The sequence below is a fragment of the Tribolium castaneum genome, chromosome 2, assembly GCF_031307605.1.
Source record: "Tribolium castaneum strain GA2 chromosome 2, icTriCast1.1, whole genome shotgun sequence".
NCBI lineage: Eukaryota > Metazoa > Arthropoda > Insecta > Coleoptera > Tenebrionidae > Tribolium > Tribolium castaneum.
In genome coordinates, this window is record NC_087395.1 from 21,702,294 (window position 1) to 21,724,621 (window position 22,328).

General features: G+C 38.4%; 3 protein-coding genes across 3 annotated transcripts; 2 read left to right on the forward strand and 1 right to left on the reverse strand.

Moving 5' to 3' along the window:
• Positions 1 to 93: 93 nt before the first annotated feature.
• On the forward strand, positions 94 to 4,798 carry Rab3-GAP (Rab3 GTPase activating protein). The gene is made up of 6 exons (XM_008199769.3): positions 94 to 280; positions 327 to 547; positions 596 to 866; positions 912 to 1,230; positions 1,700 to 4,493; positions 4,542 to 4,798. The coding sequence occupies exons 1-6, from the start codon at positions 196 to 198 to the stop codon at positions 4,695 to 4,697; spliced, it is 3,846 nt and encodes a 1,281-aa protein (XP_008197991.1). The 5' UTR covers positions 94 to 195; the 3' UTR covers positions 4,698 to 4,798.
• A 226-nt stretch (positions 4,799 to 5,024) lies between these two features.
• On the reverse strand, positions 5,025 to 12,233 carry LOC659118 (WD repeat-containing protein on Y chromosome). The gene is made up of 7 exons (XM_965450.4): positions 11,923 to 12,233; positions 10,639 to 11,869; positions 8,007 to 8,540; positions 5,745 to 6,469; positions 5,528 to 5,702; positions 5,281 to 5,478; positions 5,025 to 5,233 (listed from the first exon to the last, which is right to left on the reverse strand). Exons 1-7 carry the CDS (start codon positions 12,180 to 12,182, stop codon positions 5,072 to 5,074), a joined length of 3,285 nt encoding a protein of 1,094 aa, XP_970543.1. The 5' UTR covers positions 12,183 to 12,233; the 3' UTR covers positions 5,025 to 5,071.
• Positions 12,234 to 15,320: 3,087 nt separating this feature from the next.
• BBS8 (Bardet-Biedl syndrome 8) lies at positions 15,321 to 19,302 on the forward strand. Its single transcript, XM_015983857.2, has 5 exons — positions 15,321 to 15,620; positions 15,663 to 16,123; positions 16,174 to 16,408; positions 18,829 to 19,003; positions 19,051 to 19,302. The coding sequence occupies exons 1-5, from the start codon at positions 15,355 to 15,357 to the stop codon at positions 19,258 to 19,260; spliced, it is 1,347 nt and encodes a 448-aa protein (XP_015839343.1). The 5' UTR covers positions 15,321 to 15,354; the 3' UTR covers positions 19,261 to 19,302.
• The last annotated feature ends 3,026 nt before the right edge of the window (positions 19,303 to 22,328 follow it).

Sequence of the window (22,328 nt, forward strand, 5' to 3'; positions counted from 1 at the left end):
CTAATGCATCAAGTAATTAAGTTGTGCTTGAAAAAACACGTAAAAGCGATATAAATTAGAAAACTTAATATCGGAAACTGTAAAAGCGGAACAGAAACCTGTAATACCGTGTTACCATTTGCCATCCCATCGATTACTTGTCAAATCTGATTGTTTTTCAATGTGGTTTTTTAAAAAATTGCTAATTAGTCGAAAATGTCTTGCCAAATTAATGTGACGGCCAACATAGCGGACGTTCCCGCGATACGCAGGTGTCTTTTTCCAACTGATGATTCAAGGGGTAATTTTTTGTAATTTCGTACACAAAGCCTAATTAACTCTTGCAGGTTCTGATAGCTGGTTGCAGTTGTGCGAATTGTCGGTTTCCCCAACGGGTGATGTAATTGCACTCGCAAATGACCGTAGACTTGTTATTTTGACCTCAAAATGGGATACTAGTAGCTCACTAAGTCAATTTCAAATCACCTATTCCGGCTCTGTGCATGAAAGTGACAACATTAAATCAGTCATTTGTGTTCCTGTTGTAAGCCAGACTAAAAGCTCACATGTAATTCCCCCCACAAGTTTACTTTTTTCCCTAAAAAACCCATTCCAGATTGTCCCTGATTGGACTTGCATTTTGCTAGGATTCGAGTCAGGTTTTGTACGCTTTTATACCGAAAACTGCGAGCTGTTATTAGAGGAACAGCTTCACAATGAAGTAATTACGAGTATTAAATGTCGGAGCCAACACAACCCAAGGCCTGACATTGCCCCAGATCTGCACCCTGAGGAGATTTACGTACAATACCAAAGCACGGTTTGTGTCATTTCAGGAAACCAGTTATTTCCGATTTTGAGATCTTGCCGCAGCGATTTGGCTAAAGGTACAATCAGTTGCGATTTTTGCGTAAGTGAAACAAAGTTTCCAGTCCAAGCCAAAGGCGATAGTTTGGAGCTGACTCAGGGCAATCTGGCCCCCAAAAAATGGGGCTTCCAGGACCAGGCCACCATCAACGACATCGCGGTGGTTGGGGTTAATTTGCACGGGACTTTTGACCACCTACTTACAGCCTCAACCTGTGGCGGCTTTGACACCAAATACCGCTCGCAAGCCCCCTACAATAACCTTGTCTTGGCCGCGGGCTCGCGCCCTTTTGTGGGGTTCCACTACGCGCTGGAGGGGTGCCCCCAGCCCGTCTTCAGCGACGTGGCCAAAGCCGTCGCCACCAAAATCAAATCTGCGCTACCGTAAGCCCTACTATTATTAGGCAGTATTTTTAAATAAATTAAGTATTGTTTATTTTATTGCAAGCTTTATTCAGGGCCGAGCCAAGCCTAAACAGACCAAATTTTACAGAATATAATAAAAAGTCATTTCCGACTACGCAAAATTTCGTGAGACAACTGAAAAGTCTAACAAAACAGACCTGAAAAGTGTTAGTTTTTTACGAGCATCTTTCATAACTCTCTTTGATTTCAGATTTCTTATTGAACTGCGAGTGTAACTGTCCGACGATATTTAGTTACTGTTTTTTATTATGTTATTTTTGTTTCTTTTATTACATCTATTTCAGCTTTATCAGTGACAAGGAAATGATGGCATGTTTGCAATATAGTTTCACATTTAGTTGTTTCCTTATTTATTTCTGGTTCCGAAAATCTTGATTTGGCTCGGCCCTACTTTCTTAATTGGTCTTTAACTGCGGAAAATCCCCAGGGGCTGGCTTACGGGGAATAAGGCCTCAGTGGACAAGCAAATGACGGTGGCAATGCAGCCTGCAGAAAGCATGGGCTGCCGTTTCGGCCTCTGCGATTTGCGCCGCATTTCCACAAATATCGTCCTATCCCCAGATCATAAATTAGCAGCGGTGTCGGACGCCTTAGGACGCGTGATCTTGATGGATGCGTTCCGAGGCGTCACTTTGAGAATTTTCAAAGGCTACCGGGAGGCCCAGTGCTCCTTCATCCAAGTCCCGGACGAAAGACACTCAAAGCACAGGATCGGGAATAAAGTCGCGTTGTTTCTCGTGATTTACTCGTCAAAGAAAGGAACCGTTGAGATTTTCACGGTGCAACAGGGCCAAAAAATTTGCACCTTTTCGGCCTCGAAGTTCAGCCGTCTCGTTTACAACAATTACGGTCTCATGGGGTTCACAATCACCTCAAAGTCGCGGTTTGTCTGCCAGTTTGACACTGTTCTAATTGACAACGACGGCCAAATCAAGGAGGTCTTAATCCCGTTTCATTTCGCCTTAAGTGAGAAAAATAATAAAAGGGCTCGTGATATCCACCTGTTCAAGAAATTGAGACAGTTGTTGAAACATAGTGATTGTGATAGGGAGACGCTCGAGAGCGAGACGTTGAAAATTAGCGCGGAAATCAAAACCGTTGAGTTGAAACTGCAAACTTTAGAACTGCTACAAAGCGATAACAATCTCCCCGCGGAGATTATCCTAAAATGTGTTCAATTGTTCATAGATAGTTCCGAGCCGGAAGCGGATAATTTACGAATCGTTGCGGAAAATACTCGTGTTTTGTTGAATTTCTACCTGTTTGTGAAACATCAAGGCGTGCAAGAGTCGGGGGAAAACCCTACGAGAATTAACCTCGAGACGAAGCAATTAGGCAACTTGCAAAAACTCCTAGACTTGAGCACCCTCAAGGAGCACAAACCCGGAGCGCGAGTGGCGTTCCAACAGCCCGAGTTGTCACCGTCCGAGTTCCTATCAGCGTTCGATTTGAGCAATTCCATGGGCTTGCGGCCCGGAATCGACCTGTTCCGGGTCTCGGATCTGGTTTTCGGGAAGTACCTCCAAAGCCCGGACTTTGACGGGTTGTTGGAACAACTCCAAAGTTGCAGAATCCCGCCGCTGGATTTGTTCCATTTGTTGGTCTATTTCTGGGTGAATCGGCCTCTTGTCACCGAGTTGGAAACCGAGATGAATAATTTGTTCCTGTTGGTGGAGATTTTGGTGAAAAGTGCCAAACACGAGGAGTGCTTTTTGTGGGGAAAAGTCCGGGAGTTCTTGGCCGATTCTGCCAAGCCGTTCCGGGCGCTCACAGCCGCCATTGTGTGTAAGTTAGTCTCGGGCCAAATGGAGGCGAGCCCTGACGACGAGAGCTTGGAAATTTTGTCACAGGAGAGTATCGAGTGGACTTTGTTGATTGGAAAACTGGAGGATGTGTCTCTCTTGAACATAGTTTTGGCGAACCAGCCGGTGGCGAGCTTCGCCACTTTGCCCAAGCTCAAGCACGACCATATCGAGATCAGTCTGAAGTATATCCTGGAAAGGGGCAAAGGCTCGGTTAGCGAGCTGGTGGCCCGCTGGCTGACCTTCAGTGGCGTTGACCCGGAAAACATCGTTGTTAACGACCTCCTGCTTAGGAAAAGCCAAGACAATAACTCCAACTCTTCGTCTGACAATGACGACGACGACGAACTGCCAGAACAGGATATCATGCCCCACAAAATCGACCAAGTCCAGTCGGAGCCGGTTTTCGAGCGTCTGAACTTGCTCAAGTCGCAGTTTCCGTACAGTCTGGAGGCCGGCATACTCCTCACTAACATGTGTTGGGAGTATGCCCTCGCCTGGCAAAAAAACATCGAAGACCTGGGCAACCTAGAGGCTTGTATTAAATGCCTGACGCACGTCACCAACCCCCACATCCGCGAGGGCGTCTTTAACCTCGTCTGGAACACGCACTTGAAGATCATCTTCGAAAGCGCCTCCAAGCTGATCAACAAAGTCGGGAAACTGCCCAAAGAGCGCTTGTGCAAGCAAGACACCGGTCTGTCCGACTACCAAGTTGCGATTTTCCTGGGCATTACCACAAATTTCCTGGACAGTTACATGGCGGCGGTCCAGGAGAGCCACGGTTCGCTTAAACCGATCCTGAACTTCGAGCCGATTTGGGAAAACGGGCCGCAGCCGCTCGTCGAACTGGCCCTTCAGCAGAACGCGATCAACTACGATCTGTTGCATCTGCACTACCAGTTGAGTCTCACCTTGCAGATGATCACCGCCTTTTCAATCAAACACTCGAAACCGCTGAACAACCTGTTCGAGAGTTACATGATTGGGATGTTCTTCACCGACTTTCAAACCAAAGCTCAGATCAACTGGAGCTACACGGACCCCAGAGTGCAGCTCTCCCGCACCCAGTTTTTGTTCAAAGTGATTTCGGCAAGTCTGGAAAGTGTGACCATCAATGAGAGTAAAATCTACGCAGCGGATCACATCAGGTGGATGGCCAAGTGTCTGGAAATCGCCAAGTTGTGGAATTTGGACTTGGACGCGCTGCGACGCTTTGAGCTCGTGCAGATTTACACGAACGGGTTGGATAGTTTCGGGGATGAGGTGTTTAGGGGGATTGAGGAGAAGAGGAAACTGGGGCCAGAGTTACTCGCAATCGCGGGGAAAAGGCTGTCACAGTTTCTGACGACTTCGCCCAATTTGTGTCAGAATGTTACAGCGCTGAGTACCGTGGTCACCCGCTATATGGATCAGTTGGTACGTGGATTGGTTTTAATAATTCTTTTGGGTAATTAGTTTTTCCAGAATGGGGACTGGTGCGCGCCCAGTGGCCTGGATGGGATCGAGAATTTAGCCAATCGTAGTCTTTCATGTTTAGACGAGACTCAACACGAGTATAAAATAGCTGAATTGTTACTAGATGGCTGTAAGACGTTACAAAGTATTTACAAGAGCAATTAGGTTTTTTATTCGACTTTTTAATTTTATGTGAGTTATATTGTTAAGAAATCTATTTATATACCGATACCATTGTGATTTACCAATAAAAGTTTGAACGAAAAGCTGTGTGTTCATTTAAACCCAAAAATTATTACCAACAGAACGAGAAAAAATTTATTTGATCGTAGGACCCTGCGCTATGTTGCGAGGTCAGCTCATTATTACGTAACTATTAAAGTACGTAAGTTGAGAGGTTCCAACTTTTTTGGTCTCAACAAGTTATTTGTTAGTATCAGTTCCAGATTTTTGATGAATTAAGGCGGTTGTGGGGACAAAGTAAAACGGGCATTTGTTTGAGAATTTATTTTCGTATAATTAATTTATAGTAGAGGCAATTATTTCGAAGCAGAGGAGCGTTTGCTTTCCTTATCCTTCTTTTCCGCTTCTTCTTTCGGGGTTTTCTTCACTTCCTGTAACGCCTCTTGTGACTTTGGCTTGAGACTAGTCAGAGTCAGATCATGCGACGGGGGCATGATTAAATGTTGATAAACAGGAATCTAACAATACAATACTTTTCCAATTGAAAAAAATGCAACATAATTACATAAGGAAACGACGTATCGAACTTAATTTCGTGAAACTGCGTCGTCCTAACTGAGGGCTTGTAGTAATGCCCCAAGATCGGTTCCTCCAACCTGTTGCCGTAAATCTTGCTGTGGTCCACATGCGTTAACTCCTTCACTTCCTTGGCTTGCAGTTGCTTGAACGTCATCTTACGCAGAGTGGCACCACCTCGAAGCACCTACTCGAAAGTTGATAAAAAAAATCACCCGTGTTTAAACCAATCTAACTCGCAGAGTCGTCGAACTTCCAACTCTTTCGATGTCTGGAGGAGTCGTGAACTGGAACTCCTCAGGCCGCGCTTCGTGGCCTTGAGGAACAGTTTTCCACTTCTTAAACGTCCCCAAAGTTTGCAAATAGCGACCGCTCAGCGTCCACATCCGCGCCGTGTAATCAGCACTGGCACTAATTTCCGGGCTATTTTCAATCTTTTTTTAACCTCCTTACCTTATCAAAATTTGGGCGTCGTCAATGTACGTCAAATGCGAAATCGTCATAACGTGCCCTTTGTAGCTGTTCAAAAGCATGGGCAGGCTTTGGGTATTTGCGATCCTGGCGGCGCGGCCGGCGAAGAAGTCGCCCCACAGAAACGGGAACTGCAGTCGCAGTTTCGGCATGCTTATCGTTTCCGTTTCGGGCTCGCAGTAGTTGCGCAAAAGCCACGTTTTGATGTAACCCACACTGGAGCCCGTGAAGAGGTAGTCGTTTTTCTCGTCGGTGGCCATGCAAATGACGTAGTCCCCGGCCTTGTGTATGGCCGAGAAGGACGTTATGAAGCCGCCGCTCATGTGGTGGGACCACACCTGGATGGCCCCGTTCTCCAGCGAGATGAGGAGCGTCCCGACCTCGGGGTCCATCGGCCGGCTGTTGAGGAACAGCATCGAGTGGATGGCGAGGCGTCTCAGAGGCATGCACTGCTCGGGCATCACCACGGTCGAGACGCGGCGGGCCCTTGAAGGGATCCGGCTCGACGTCGAGCTCTGCCCGATGAGCTTCTGCACGGCGGAGAGGCGGCGCGAGACGTTAGGTCGGACGATTTCCTCTTCGGCGGGAGGCGGTTTCGGCGGTTCCTTCTTCTCCTTCTCGATGGGTTTGCCCAACGCTCGCGCGATGATGTTCTTCTTGCTGAATTTGTTCACTTTTGCCTCCACTTTGTGCTTCAGTTTTCTGTACTGCAAATGGCAGACTTAGACTAATTCAGTAGAGAATTTGGCAGGATGGTACTAGAGGTCGAACAAGTAACAAAAATCGGGAGAGACAGATGTGCTCTAAATTGCTAAATTGATAAGATAGGAGTGATGGAGAACAAAAACAAACGAAAAAAAACAAGGTAGACCTGCTACAGGTGTCCGTTTTTCGAGCTCCAACCTGGGGATCTCAGTTATTACAAAAGATACGAGGTTGGTTAAATTAGGGCAAAGTTACGTATTTTTATGCTGAGCTAGAAAATTTTAAGCGGCATTTTTGGTTTTTGAATTACTGGAAAAAAACGGAAATTTGTAATTTTTGTTTATATTTTTTTCACGCGAAAACCAAAAGGACTAGACGTTTTTAACATGGACTTTTTTTACAAGTATTTAAATCCGTCATCGTATTTTCCAAGGCGTTCTTGATGTTAGAGTTACAACACTCAACTTTGGCCGTATGGTCGCCATGTTTGATACTTGTATTTTTGAAATGTGTTCTTATTTCTGATTACAACGATGTTATCACATGATATGATTGAATCTCACATGTTGATCAAAATTGAAAAAAAAGCATTTTTGCGAAGAGTGCTTTGGAAAAATCGTCAACAATTTTGTTTTTAAACAAACTAGATTTTAGAGGTTTATTTTAATTTGGATTTAGAAGAATCACATTTCCGCCAATCGAATGACACGAGTGACACACTTTAGGGTTCGTTTTTTGAGAAAATAATTCTGGTCAAAACCGCATCCCGCTATCGTCTTTTGTTTTCGACTTATAAACAAAAGTTACATTTTCTTAAAATCATAGGCGGTTGTGATATTTTTGAAAACATTGTCTTTATGATTTGATATGTCTATTTGCGTAATAGATTATTTTTAAATATTAAAAAGCATAACATTTCGCGTTTTCTTTATAGTAGGCCATGAAAAAATTTTTGATTTTCAATAAAATCTAAAATATCATTTGTCATCAAATGGTAGTGACACATCGTTTTCAATTTTCTGCACACACGATCGTATGATTGTTCAGTTGAAAATAACTTTAACATAGTTTGTTTTGATAATGTCACATTTTTCATTTTTTTTCCAAAGCCAACTAGTTTCAAATGTTTTAAATATATTTTTTATCAAAAGTACGTAGAAATATCAAATTGTATTTATATTGTTTTTAGTTTAGAAAAAAATAAGCTTTTCGAAAATGTCATAGCCAACTATAATTCCTGTTTAAAAAAATTAAACTTTGTTATTACAGCTAAACGAATAATTAAAAAAAACGCTGATAATATTATTAAATTCTCTGTCAAAAAGTGCCTGTATAATGTTTTCCAAAATATTATTCTATTTTATTTTATTTATTTTTATATATTATAATATATAATATTACTATAATATATTTTATGTTTATTTTTTATATTTATTTTTATTATTTTTCTAAAAATGTGAAAAGAACATATAAGTGTAAAGTAGAATATCAAATAATTTCAAATAGGACTGTAAAAGCAAAAAGATAATAAAGACAAACCTGAATTTTAATCCTGGTGGTGGGATCGGCGGCATTAAACTGCTTGTAGGGCTGCCCTGTCTCAAGCCGCCACATGATCAGCTCGCCGTCGTAGGTCCCTGTGACTATAGTCTGAGGTATCCTTACGGCAGCAGAGCTGATGTCCTCCTTATGCCTCAAGTCCCAGTTTTTGTGAAACTGTCCTCCCACGGCCACAACTTCGCCACTGTCCCCGAACTCTGTCACCCTTCGGTTCCAGCCCATGACCAGAATGCGGTGTTTCACCCAAATGATGCATTTGATTTCGGCGTTTTGGTCAATTTTCATGTTGCGAAGGCAGGTTCCAGTGTTGAAGTTCCAAATTTTTAGGGAACCGTCGTGGGCACCTGTTACTAGACGCTGAAATCCGGGGTCAAAACTGGCGGCCGTTATCTCAATAGGGATTATCTCGGCGTGGACGCTTTTCGTGTGGGCTTCTTTGATGGCGATCATGCGACGGCCATCCCAGGGATTCCACACGATGATGTGGCTGTCCAGGCCGCAAGTGACGATTATCTGGGTTGGGGGACAAGGAGGACAAGCATTTAACTTGTTATATTAAATTACTATTTCATCCACGTCACAATACACAAATTTTAATTTTTGTCCGAAGTACGATATTTCAATTATTTCATCTTTAGGCTTATCTCAGTCATTGTTAGGCGAGTTTCAGTCGATGTGTTTTGCTTAATAATCGAAACAAATAATGTTGACTTTATTTTTGACTACATTATTTTAGCCAATTATGAAGAGTTTAGCCTGTTTTTGAGCAAAAATTTTATGTTATTTGGCGTTGAAACACGAGCCAAAATTTTTTTTATTTCCATTTTTTATTTCATTCATTTGAACCAAAATCTTGCTACCAAAAGCAAAAAAATATTGTTCTAGACCTAAATTACGTTCTTACAGAGACAGTTTTTTAGCCAATAACACACATAAAGTGTTTTTTTACCATAACTAGGACTCACTAAAATCTATATACCTACTTTACGTCGAAATAAGGCAGTAGCTATTGAGCTATTGTCCTTTTAGAGCAGAATCACGTTACTTCAGCTACTTCTTTTCTTGGGGGACTTAGTATGATTTTGACCCAGAAACTTAACATAAATTAGTGCTTTAGAAATAAATTAAGTTTTTTCAGATATTTCCAGTGAGTTTTGATCCAAAAACTCACTTAAATTGTCTGGTCTGATCTGATCTACGTTTATATTTTCGTGTAAATTAGTACGTTTTCCCTCCGGAAATTCTTTTAGACCGACGTATTTTACCGCTATAACTAAAAAAAAACTTTGTTTTGTATCCGAATTACGTAATTTCAGCCATAAATAAGCGAATTTTCGAACTACATACTCATTTAAATCGATTTGGCAGTGAAATCATTTTTTTAGATTTATAAATCATTCACAAATATTCTTAAATTTGAGGGAACGAGCACGTTTTTGAGCTAGAAACGCACTTAAATCAACGTATTTTGCCACCAAAAGCAGAAAATTAACGTTTTTGACCTAAATTACGTTTTTTCCATTCTATATTTTCTAGGTTTTAAGATAAAAACTAACTTAAATTGTCTTTTTTGTTTTCGTAAAAAATATAAAAAATATCCGTTTATAGTTCATACCACGGTATCCTACTTATTTTCGAACACAGAACTGTGTCTAGGAAGCAGAAAGTCATTTAAATTGAGGTATTTTACCCGAAATAAGTCAAAAATAGACGTAGGTCTGAATAATTCCATGGAAAAGCATGTTTCCATCCAGAAATTCATTACGTTTAAAAATTAAATTAAATTAGAAATAAATTACGTCCTTTCAGACATTTTCAAATGATTTTACTTAAAGTTACGATTTTTTTGCTTATAAAATTGTAATTTTTTTATCTGCCTAAACCACGCTATTCTATTAATTATTCTCAAACAATTAAGTTTATTTATGAGCCAAGAAATCATTTAATTCCATGTATTTTCCTCCCAAAGAAGCCAGAAGTTGAATTACGCTGTTTGAACCATTGCGTGTATTCAGCATGTTTTGCATTCATAAATTTCTGAAATAATTCCAAAAATGTCGTTTTACCTATTGGACCCATATTAGGCTGTTTAGCCACTGTTGGGAAAGTTGTTGCGTTTTTTGAGCTGTTAACTCTTTGGACGCACGAATTAAAAAAAAATACAAAAAAAATTGTTTTATATTAGAATTTCCGAATAAATTAGTAAATTTTGAGATCAAAAATATATTTAAAAATATATTTAAATTGGTGTAGTATTTTATGCCGAAACATAAGAACGAAAGCGTTTTGCACGATTTTGGATCAGAACCTCACTTGGTCTAAGGTATCGGTACATTATCTCTACCATTGCCCTTGTAGTTAAGAATTATACTACTTTTCTATTTAAAAATTCACTTAAATCGCCTTTAGCAACCAACCATGTACGAAACAACTGGCGCATTTCCGAACGAAAAAATCATTTAAATCGGTGTTATTTTGCGCCGTAACAAGTAAAAGATTTAGCACTTTTTAGAAATCAGTAGGTCCTTAGAAACTGAATTTTATGGGTAATTTTTCGACTAACTTTATGCCGAATTAAACTGTCGTTTTCCAAGCGATCAATTTTATTTACCTTGAAAAGTGGGTTATACAGTACCACCGAAACCCCAGCAGTGTGTGTGAACCCATCGGTGTGTTCCCCACTTTGCTTGGGACTGAGTGGGATAACGGCCAGCATGGTACTCCCGATAATCCATTGCCGGCTCTCTGGATTGTAAAGCGTGGTCATGTCGCTGTGCTCCCCCAACTCCTGCGGTATCCCGAGATAGTTCTGGACGCAGGTTTGCTTCGCCACGTCCCAAACCCTGATACTCTTATCCTGAGACAAACTATACAAAAATTTTGCATCATCCTGCAAAATCATTGAGGAAATGGCCGTATGGTGCCCATACAGCACTGCAATGGGGTTCTGGGGAACGAACGGGTTCCACAGCCGCACCAAGCAATCGGAGCCACCACTTGCCAGCATCTGGGTGCCATCGACCGAGAAGCACCACGCGCCCTTGGGCAGGTTGTACACGTATTTGCCCTTGTCCTCGGCCAGGTCCCGCATCAGGAGCCCCACCTTGGGGCACTCGGAGCACGAGATGATGGTGTTGAGCCGGTGGTAGTACTGGATTTGCAGAATGACGTTTGAGTGCTGCTTGGGGAGGATTTTGACCCGGAAGCCGTCCACCAGGCCCTTGATCACCTTCTCGTACCGGACTTCCAGCAGCGGCAGGCCCAGCTGGCTGCGGAAGGGCCCGCGGGCGAAGGACTCTATGAAGATGACGTGGATGTTGCCCCCCATGTCCCCCAGCACCAGCTTGGACTCCTCGTTCGGGTCGTCACTGAACCAGTAGTTCATGGAGTAAATCGCACACTCGATCGAGGTGAAGATCACCCGCAACTCGAACTTTCGCGCACTGGTGTCGTAGAAGCGCAAGTCGCGCTCGGTGCTCGAGGTGCAGACGACGCTGACGTCGGGGAGGGCCACCATGTCGGTGACCCACGTCTGCTGGACGCGGAGGTTGGGGCACGTGGACTTGACCGACCGCTCGAACTGGACGTCCAGCGACCAGTAGTTGATGGTGCCGTCCCGGCTGCAGGTCATGAAGCTGCCGTCGTGCCAGCTGATGGTCCTGTCGGGGCGCACCGTGGGGCAGTAGGTGATCCTGTTGATGGTGTAGCGGTGGTTGCTGCGGACCAGCGTGGCGGCCACCGGGATGGGGTTCTCCAAGGTCTCGAACTCGGCCTTCACGTCCTTCTGTTCGTAGCAGAGGATCAGGAACGAGATGAATTCGTTCCAGTTGACGAAGCCGTTTCTGGAAATTTTGACTTAGGGACGCACAACTGGCGGAAGGCGGTACCTCGGTACCTCGCGGTGTTCATGCGCATGAAGATTACGTTGAAGTCCTCGTCGGAGAGTTGGAGCTTGCCGACGTTCTCGAGGATTTCTTTCAAGGTGGGCAAGTCGAAGCCTTTGCCTGACTGTTTGGCGAAAATGTCGTGGAGGATTTCCAAGTCGTACTCGTCCAAGCTCTCGTGGAGCTCGACCTTTGATTCTTTTGCCTCGTCGAGGGACTTTTCAGACTTGGCGTCGAGGTCTTTGTGCGAGGATTCGTGCCCGATTTCCATCTTTCAACTGTCATTTGAGTGACAAACAAGTGGCCAAATTTTGCACACAACAGGCGAACTGAGATGCCGTTTCTTCTCAGTTTTATCATTTCAACTCGGCATTGCTCTGTTAGAAATGAAGTCAAAGTTATATTGAATTTTTTATTTTGTACTGCTTTAATAAAAATGAAAATTCACTAAACTCGTGTTTTTGTTAAAATTATTCACTTAAATGCGAGCCGAAACAAATAAGGTAAAAACAATTTTAAAGTTGTGAAATCGACTTATACGCCCGGTATATTTTCATAAAATCTGGTGAAAAATTAGAGAATTAAATTGAAAAAAAGTGGGAAAAAATATTTTCTCAAGTTAATTCACCCACTTTTGAACTGAATGTAATTGCGTTTTAGGTAAATTATTGCAATTATATAGTTTGTAATGTTGATTTATTTAAGAAGTTTGTGTTAATATATCTGCAAAACACGGTCAGTACTTGGGGCCCTGGTGGCCCAGTGGTATAAGCGCCACTTTCGACGGGGGAGGTCGGGTGTTCGCACCCGGATCAGGGTAACAATTTTTATATGAAAAAAAGTGTAGAAAAGGTAAGTAAAACAACACGTAAGCAAAAATAACATATTGAGAGAACACATAGAAGTATAAACGTAAAGCGGAGCATAAAACTGACAGAAATAAGAAAAAAATGCGGCAAAAGGTAAAAGTACGTAAAGACGCCAAATTGTAAACGTATTAAGAGCATATTGTAAAGGGAAAATAAATACCTTTTGTTTTGAGAGACAATGAGATGAACGTAAGGGTGAGACATAACTTCAAACTTTAGCGTTGAATTCTTAGATGACTTACTTCTTAAATTATAAAAAAATTAAACGAAGATATTCAATTTATCTCTAAAAATTTTTAGTTAACTGAATTATGTCCATTTTCGACCAAAAACGTGCTAAAAGTCACAAGAAAGGTAAAAACAATTTTAAAATTGTAGAATCAACTTATACGCCCGGTATCTTTTGTTGAAATCTGGTGAAAAATTAGAGAATTAAATTGAAAAAAAGTGGAAGAAAATGTTTTCTCGAACTAATTCGCCGACTACTGAACTGAATGTATTTGCGTTTTAGGTGAATTATTGCAATTATATAGTTTGTAATGTTGATTTATTTAAGAAGTTTGTGTTAATATATCTGCAAAACACGGTCAGTACTTGGGGCCCTGGTGGCCCAGTGGTATAAGCGCCACTTTCGACGGGGGAGGTCGGGTGTTCGCACCCGGATCAGGGTAACAATTTTTATATGAAAAAAAGTGTAGAAAAGGTAAGTGAAACAACACGTAAGCAAAAATAACATATTGAGAGAACACATAGAAGTATAAACGTAAAGCGGAGCATAAAACTGACAGAAATAAGAAAAAAATGCGGCAAAAGGTAAAAGTACGTAAAGACGCCAAATTGTAAACGTATTAAGAGCATATTGTAAAGGGAAAATAAATACCTTTTGTTTTGAGAGACAATGAGATGAACGTAAGGGTGAGACATAACTTCAAACTTTAGCGTTGAATCCTTAGATGACTTACTTCTTAAATTATAAAAAAACTAAACGAAGATATTCAATTTATCTCTAAAAATTTTCAGTTAACTGAGTTTGTTTAGTAAACTCCCGAAAAACATTGTTAATAAAAATCATAGCCACTGCGAATCCAGTAGGATTTGCGCACGTCCACTATTTTTGACTAGAAAATACACAAATTTGGTGATTTTTGGAGAAATTATGTCCATTTTCGACCAAAAACGTGCTAAAAGTCACAAGAAAGGTAAAAACAATTTTAAAATTGTAGAATCAACTTATACGCCCGGTATCTTTTGACGAAATCTGGTGAAAAATAAGAGAATTAAATTGAAAAAAATTGGAAGAAAATGTTTTCTCGAGCTAATTCGCCGACTACTGAACTGAATGTATTTGCGTTTTAGGTGAATTATTGCAATTATATAGTTTGTAATGTTGATTTATTTAAAAAGTTTGTGTTAAAATATCTGCAAAACACGGTCAGTACTTGGGGCCCTGGTGGCCCAGTGGTATAAGCGCCACTTTCGACGGGGGAGGTCGGGTGTTCGCACCCGGATCAGGGTAACAATTTTTCTATGAAAAAAAGTGTAGAAAAGGTAAGTGAAACAACACGTAAGCAAAAATAACATATTGAGAGAACACATAGAAGTATAAACGTAAAGCGGAGCATAAAACTGCAGAAATAAGAAAATAATGCGGGAAAAGGTAAAAAAAGGTAAAAGCGCCAAATTGTAAACGTAAGAGCACATCCTAATAAAGGGAAAATACCTTTTTTTGAGAGAAAAGGAGATGAACGTATTGGTGAAACATATCTTCAAAGTTTAGCGTTGAATCCTTAGATAACTTACTTCTTAAATTATAAAAAATTAAACAAAAATATTTAATTTATCTCTAAACATTTTTAGTAAACTAAGTTTGTTTAGTAAACTCCCGAAAAACATTGTTAATAAATACATAGCCTCTGCGAATCCAGTAGGATTTGCGCACGTCCACTATTTTTGACTAGAAAATACACAAATTTTTGGAGAAATTATGTCTATTTTCGGCCAAAAACGTGCTGAAAGTCACAAAAAAGGTAAAAAAAAATTTAAAATTGTAGAATCAACTTATATGCCCGGTATCTTTTGATGAAATCTATTAAAAAATTAGAGAATTTAATTAAAAAAGTGGAAAAAATGCGTTTTAGATGAATTATTGCAATTAAACAGGGTGGCCCACGAGTAATAATGAGCATGAAAATTTTTTTGAAGCAACCAACCTTGCTGAGTTTGTAATTGAATTTAGCGAAACTTTTGTACAAAATGTTTAGCAATGGTTCTCATTTATGGAGAATATTTGAAAAATGCTTCGAAGGCTGCACATTTATCCACGAATAATATCTAAATAAACGGGCTCCGAGTGACACAGTTTTCATTATTAGTATCATTACAACGAATCAGTTTGCTGGTGGTACCACCCATCAGTAGCCCAAGAACCACAAACATCTTAGGATGGTCCTGGTTTTACCACATATTTCAAATTGAATTTTGATAAAGTTATTAACTTTAACACCGAAGAAAAGACGGAAACCAGGCGGGAATCAATACAATCGCTAAGGCAACTCAACACAAACACGCACCAAAATGGATCCCTTATACCTAGCCTTAAGTTTATTTCGGCGTCGAAAATTCGACAAATGTGCCGAAGTGTGCAGCGAAATTTTGGAAAGCCAGCCCTTGGACCAAGCGGCCTGGTGCCTGAAAATGCGGGCTCTGACCCAGAGGGTGTACGTGGACGACATCGAGAGCGAGGACTTGTACGAAGGCGACTTCCTGGACGACAACGCCGTCGCGACAGCCCCGCGCCCAGGGACCTCCATCAAAACCGCAGCCCCGACCACCTCAGTCAGGTACTAACCCAGTGCCAAACTAGCCCAAAACGACATTTCCAGGCCCAACACCTCCACCGGGCGCCCCATCTCGGGGGTGGCCCGCCCCGGGACCCAGCTGCGGCCTGGCTCGGCCCTGGACCGCCTCAAGACCGCCCGGCCCGCCAGCCAGTCCGCCAGGGCCATCCGGCTGGGCACCGCGGCCATGTACAGCCAGAAAGAGGGCCCTTTTATCCAAGTTTCCCGCCTGAACATCGCCAAATATGCGAAAAACTCGGGCTTGTCCAAGCCCCTGTTCGAGTACCTTTTCTACCACGAGGGCGATGTGAGAAATGCGATGGAGTTGGCGGTCCAAGCGACCCAGTTCTGCAGATTTGAGGACTGGTGGTGGAAGGTGCAGCTGGGCAAGTGCTACATTGCCCTCAATTTGATCAGGGATGCGGAACAACAAATGAGAAGTGCCTTGAAACAGCACCATCACGTTGAGAGTTTTATTAGACTGACTAGGATTTATCTGAGATTGGGTAACTCAACGTAAATTAAAGGTTAATTAAGCGAGGAGGAAAAATTGCAGACCAACCTCTCTCCGCTGTGGAAATATGCAAAGCCGGGCTTGAGATTTTTCCCAATGATGTTTCGATAATGACCGAACTGGCAAGGCTTTATGAAAATTTGAACGAAACGGCGCCTTCGGTCAAGTTTTACAGAAGTGTGGTCATTGAAGATGCCATGAACACCGAAGCTATTGCCTGTATCGGGATGTATCACTTCTATAACAACCAGCCGGAGATGGCCTTACGCTACTACAGGTTATTTTCACTTAATTAAAATTATTTGTTTAAACAATAATTGAGTACCTCTTAACTTTGATCTAAATTACTCTGACCTGAAAGCAAAAACCAACGACAAAAATGTGTTTTAAACGACAAAAGTTTAGTATAGCTTACTAATTAATGATCGGCAAAAATTCTTTTGTAAGTGGTAGGAAATAGTAAAATAAGAAAAAATTAATACAAGTTGAAATTTCGGACCCAGAAACTTACAGATATGACTTTGAAATTTTGCACAGAACCAAAATCGGCCATCCTTAATTGTTTTAAAAATTACTGAACTTCCGGTTTTATTTTTAAAACTTAAATTTTAAATGGTAATTTAAATTGTTTTAAATATTTCATCCTTTCCGTTCGCCACTTATTTAGAGTAAAACGCACCCAAGTTTTTTTATTTTTTAATTTTTTGTCAAAACTTTTAGTTCGAGGGTTAATGTAAAAAATCACTGCACTTAGGCCCTTTGCAATGAATAAATATTTTTTTGCATTTGACAACCGAAAGTTTGAATAATCATTTAAGATAGCCCAAGTTAGTTTATTATCAGCGGCCAAATTTTTCAAATTAAATAACCCTATTTTTTAACAGCAACCAAAGGTATGTCTAACTTTTACAGTTCAGGACCCCTCCCCCCAACTTCAGTTTTTATTTTTTTTTTAAATAAAATAAAAGTCTGATGAACAAATGTTTTTTAATTAATAATATTAACATTTATTATTATTATTATTATTATTATTATTATTATTATTATTATTATTATTATTATTATTATTATTATTATTATTATTATTAGTATTATATAATAAAATATTTTGGGTCTCAATTTTTTTTATTATTTAAATATTTTAACATATCAACAATAAAAGTCTCATTCAATAGTTTAATAGTTTATGAATGTCTAAAAATTTTGGAAACCCCCCTGTGTAGAGTTTTTCACTTTTGGAGTGGGGTTTAGAAAAGTAGGATAAAACTATGAATTAGCTAATAACTGGAAATCGAATCTTGAGAAACTTACCTAACCCGTATTTTTTCTTGAAACTTGAATCATTTCTGTTTTGTTATAAATGTAAATATTATTTGACACTATTTTTATTTTTCCTAAATTCCTAAAAATGTTTTAAATATTCTAAAATTGTGTTTAACCTTTCTAATTAAAATAGAATATTTTTTAATTTTTTATTTTAATTTGTTTCTATAGTAGATGTGAAACTATTTCTTTATCACCTTTTCTGAGGAGATAAAATAGCACTTTAACAGCAAGGAAAAATATTTTTTTTTAATTTATTTCATTCAACTTACGAGTTCCAGCATATTAGTAATTTGAAGGATTAATGGATTAACAATAACTTTTTTTCGTTAAACTTGAAGTTTTTATACACGACGATAAAGATTGTTCAACTATTCGTGAAATAACAAGTCCATTCTTAAATAAACAATCTCTTTATCGTCTTGTATAGGTAATAAAAATAAATAATTATTAGTTTTCATGTTTTTTGTTTTAATTTTAATATATTTTTTTTAACTGTGTATTGTCACTCGGGAATTTTATTTTTCGAAAATTCGAAGCACCCTTGATGATTCATTATCACCAGAGCCCGAACATTGTTAAATACTGATTCTTTTTATGCAACTTATCTATTATCATTATTTAAGGTTTTGTTATCTTTTGATTCTTAATATTCTTAAGCCCAAGCAAAAGCACAAAATTGTTTTAATCAAACTACATTGAAATTTGACTTACCTTATATCAAAATTCACTTTAAAATATTAATAAGCAGTGTAACAAGATTAAAATAGTTTCAATTAAAAAAATGTTGTATCAGGAGTTGTGGAAAAATTATTTATTGACAAACTTAAACAAACTTTATTATAAAAAACGTAAATACGTACCTACAAAAATCACTGAAAACAAAAATATTAATTGAATGAAAAAGTATTGGTAATACAGATCTGCCTGATCACAGAGATTATTTTCTAGGCTGAGAGGAATTTTTACAAAAAAAAGAATTTTATCTAAAAATTTGTAAAAAATACATAATTAATTTCTGTAACCTTTCTCTTTTTTTAGTTTTTTGCTAGATGTATTTTGTTTTCTTGTTTGTTTTTGTAATGCAAATTTTTACAACAGAAATAGTTTATTTTCTACTGTTGAAATTAATAAATGATTTATCCTAAATTTCCAGATTTTATTATCTAGTTTTTCACCTTTTTTGATACCTAACTAAAGTTTTTAATTTTTTAAAAACCCATTCAAAATTTTCAAAGTTGACGCTCCGAAACGGCCACTTTGAAATTAATTTAGTTGAATTAAAAATGGTCGATTTTAGTTAAACTTTTTTTCCACTTAAATTTCTACTAACGTGCATTATCCTTATTTTGTCGTGCATTCGTTTATTTTTAGGCGCGTTTTGGCCATGGGTGCGCATTCGGCCGAGCTGTACAACAACCTAGGCTTGTGCTGCCTATACTCCCAGCAGCTCGACTTGACCACCTCGCTGTTCCAGCGCGCGCTTGATTTGGCAATAGATCCCCTAATCAAGGCTGAGGTTTGGTACAATTTGTCACATTTGGCTCTCGTAAGTCGCACTTGTGTGCAATTGAGTCGTAATATTGTAATTTGCAGTCAGCCGGTGATTTAGAGCTGGCTGTGCAATGTTTGAATTTATGTCTATCCTCGGATTCAACACACGCATCGGCGTTCAACAATTTAGCTGTTTTACATCACAAGATGGGGCGAATAAATCTTGCTAAAGCATATTTCACGTCGGCTGCAGCTTTGGATCCGAATTTGTACGAACCGAAAACTAATTTGGAATTTTTACAAAGTGTCTAATGTTGTTTTATAATAAATACAGTTTGTGACATGCTTATTGTATTTTTGCGCGTTTATAAACCTTGGGTTTTGTGCTAATGTACAAGGAGAAGAAATTAATTACGCTCGGAATGGTACCGAATCAATTAATAATTTAATTATGAAAAATTTAAATTATGAATTGCTATTGTGGCATTCCAGCGCAGAATTATTAGGCCATAAATGTGTTAAGGTGTCTTGATTGTGGTACGACTCTAATGGTCGTAAATAATAATTAGTAATAATAATGATCTCGGCATTAATAACGCGGTTATTTATGTTTCAAATGTAATTAAAAAAACACAAATTCTTATCTTTATGCCTCAAAATGAAAAAAATTAAATAAATAATTGCTCAACTGTTGAAGCCAAAAACAATGATTTACACCGACAAGGCAATCGGACTTAGAAAAACCTCAGAAAAAAATTGGAGTTTAGTTCGCCTTAAATTTCATTGGGGCCACATTTTCTAACTGATTGGTTAATTCGAAGGGCCAATGATTACCATATTTCGCTAGTTCTGTGGAAACAAACCGGTTTCTCAGTTTTTATTGGCCACAGAGTCGGAGTCGAAGGGACAAAAAATTGCAGCGATTGCAGTTATCTCCTCCCACTTTATAGAGAAGTAACTACAAAATGGTGATCAAAATTATTCAGTCTTATTGATTGGCCCATTCCAAGGGCCAATGATCACCAAATTTTAAGACGAGTTCTGTGGGTCACAGTTTTTATTGGCGACAATGAAATCTAATCCAGAAAAAATTTAAAAACGGAACTACTGCAAAAATATAAAAATAAAGCAAAATATGAAGAAACCCAGGGATCGGAATTCTCTCTTAAAAGTTAGAAACTTTTAAAAATGAATAAAACTAAAAATTCAAATTAAAAAAACTCTAATCTTGAAAAGCCCGATCTTGAGATGAAATTTTTTATTTCATATTTTCCGATGACCATGGTGGTTAAAATGCAGAATATTTAAGAATCAATTACTGAAAAAATATTTTAGGGAATGCAGTAGCAAGTCATTTTCTAAATAAATTAAATAATATAAATGGTAGGTAAAATTAAAATAAAATAGTAGTATATTTTTAGATTAAGTTGATTAGGGTTTTAAGTATGTCAAAGTACCTAATTGCCATCCATTTTTCTGTTATCTGATAACATCTTATCAAAATACTTCGCACCTAAAAATATCCCGGAAGTTATGTAAGCACTCGTTCGCAAAACCAAAACAAGCAACCTTTCAGGTCACCCAGAATTTTGAAAATTTTCACCTTGTTGGCCAAACGTGGATAATAAATAATGAATTGAATTTCTGACGAGTCTGGCAATGCAGCAGCCATATCTGTATTTATAAATTCACTTTTCAGTAAAAAAATGAAGGATGAATGAAAGACATTCGAGTTTTTCCTTCTTGAAGCAATTAAATGCATCGTAGCATAAACTACGCTACGAACTCGCGAAAGTAAAAAATTCCAAAGGCAGGTGTAAACTGTCCCGAAATAAGACACCACAGTTCACACGAATCCATGAAATGAGCCCACCGAAAAAGGCACACGGAAAAAGCTCACAGGGAAAAAAAAATCTCTGCTGTCGTGGATGAATTTATTATATGTAACTTCAAAACTAAACAAAGTTTGGTGAAACAATTATTTATTTAATAACGTAAATAAATATTAATAAATAAATTATTCATTCCTAATGTGTTTTTGCCCATTTTGTTTAGTTTCAGTATAAGGAAAATAATTTTATATCACTCAAAATAAAACAATTTTCTGGCGACGTTTCGATTTTACCTTAATCTTCTTCAACCCGTTCATAAAAAACAATTTACGGCTTGAAGAAGATTAAATTAAAAGCGAAACGTTGCCCGAAAATTGTATTTTTTGAGTAATAGTCCAAAAAACACCAAATACCTTTCCTTATACTGAAAATAAATTAATAACTTAATAAAATATTATAGAAATAGATATTCTTGAAAAAAAGGAAGTTGCTTACAAGTACTTTTTGCGTCCAGAAATTTTATTATTTAAACTTAAACAATTGTATGTAAATTAACATTGCATGGCTGTTGTATTTTATGTTGTAGTTTAAAATAAAGAGTGTATTTTAGTCAATCATTTTAAATAATAAGCAAAATCTACTAGTAAAAAACATATTGAACAACTATGTATATCCAGAAATGCGCAAAATATGGGGTGTTTTATTTAGAAAAATATATAAATTTGCACTGTAACATTTTTTGGCTAAAAAGTTTTTTGGGATTAACTTTGATACAAATTTATTTAAATATTTTTTAACATACCGACAGTCAATAGCTTCACCATTCTAAAAATTTTTGGAAGCCCCCCCCTCCAAATTATTTTCAGGATCCGCCCCTGACCGTCCCCAGTTTTACAATGTTAAATAGCACCCTATCTACTTTTTCGAAAAAAATTTCTTCTCTAAAAGCGTCATTAATTTAATGCATGATTAACTGGTCACGTGACCAAATTGAACCAATCCGATTGGTCCATTCGCTCTGTTAACTTCTAACAGCGAAATTAACTTTAACTGAGCTTTCTATAAAAAGGCCCTAAATATTTCAGAAAGTATACAACATTTCCACCAAAAATAGAAAGCGATGATTTGAAGTAGTTGAAAAACTGAACTTGTGTATTTTTTTTTAATTCTTATCACTATCTATCTTATCACTATCTGTTAAATAATTAGAAAATTTTTGATTTGGTGCAAACATTTTTTGGGCAATGTCAACTCAGTTTTATTTATAACATAGGAATTAATGACAAAGGCGATTCAACCGGCGACTAGTTTCGGATTATTTAATTAAACCATCCTCAGCAAGAGGTGATAAAAAGTAAAGTTAGAAAGATACCTACTTCATAAATTGAAAATTAATTACGTTTTAAAATTTAAAATCAAGGATGTGAGCTTTTTTCGGTTGTTTTTTTTACTGTGAGCTTTTTCCGTGTGAGTTTTTTCGACGTGGGCTTTTTTCTTTGTGAGCTTTTTTCTTCTGGGTATTTATGTTTGTGGGCTTTTTCCTGTGCG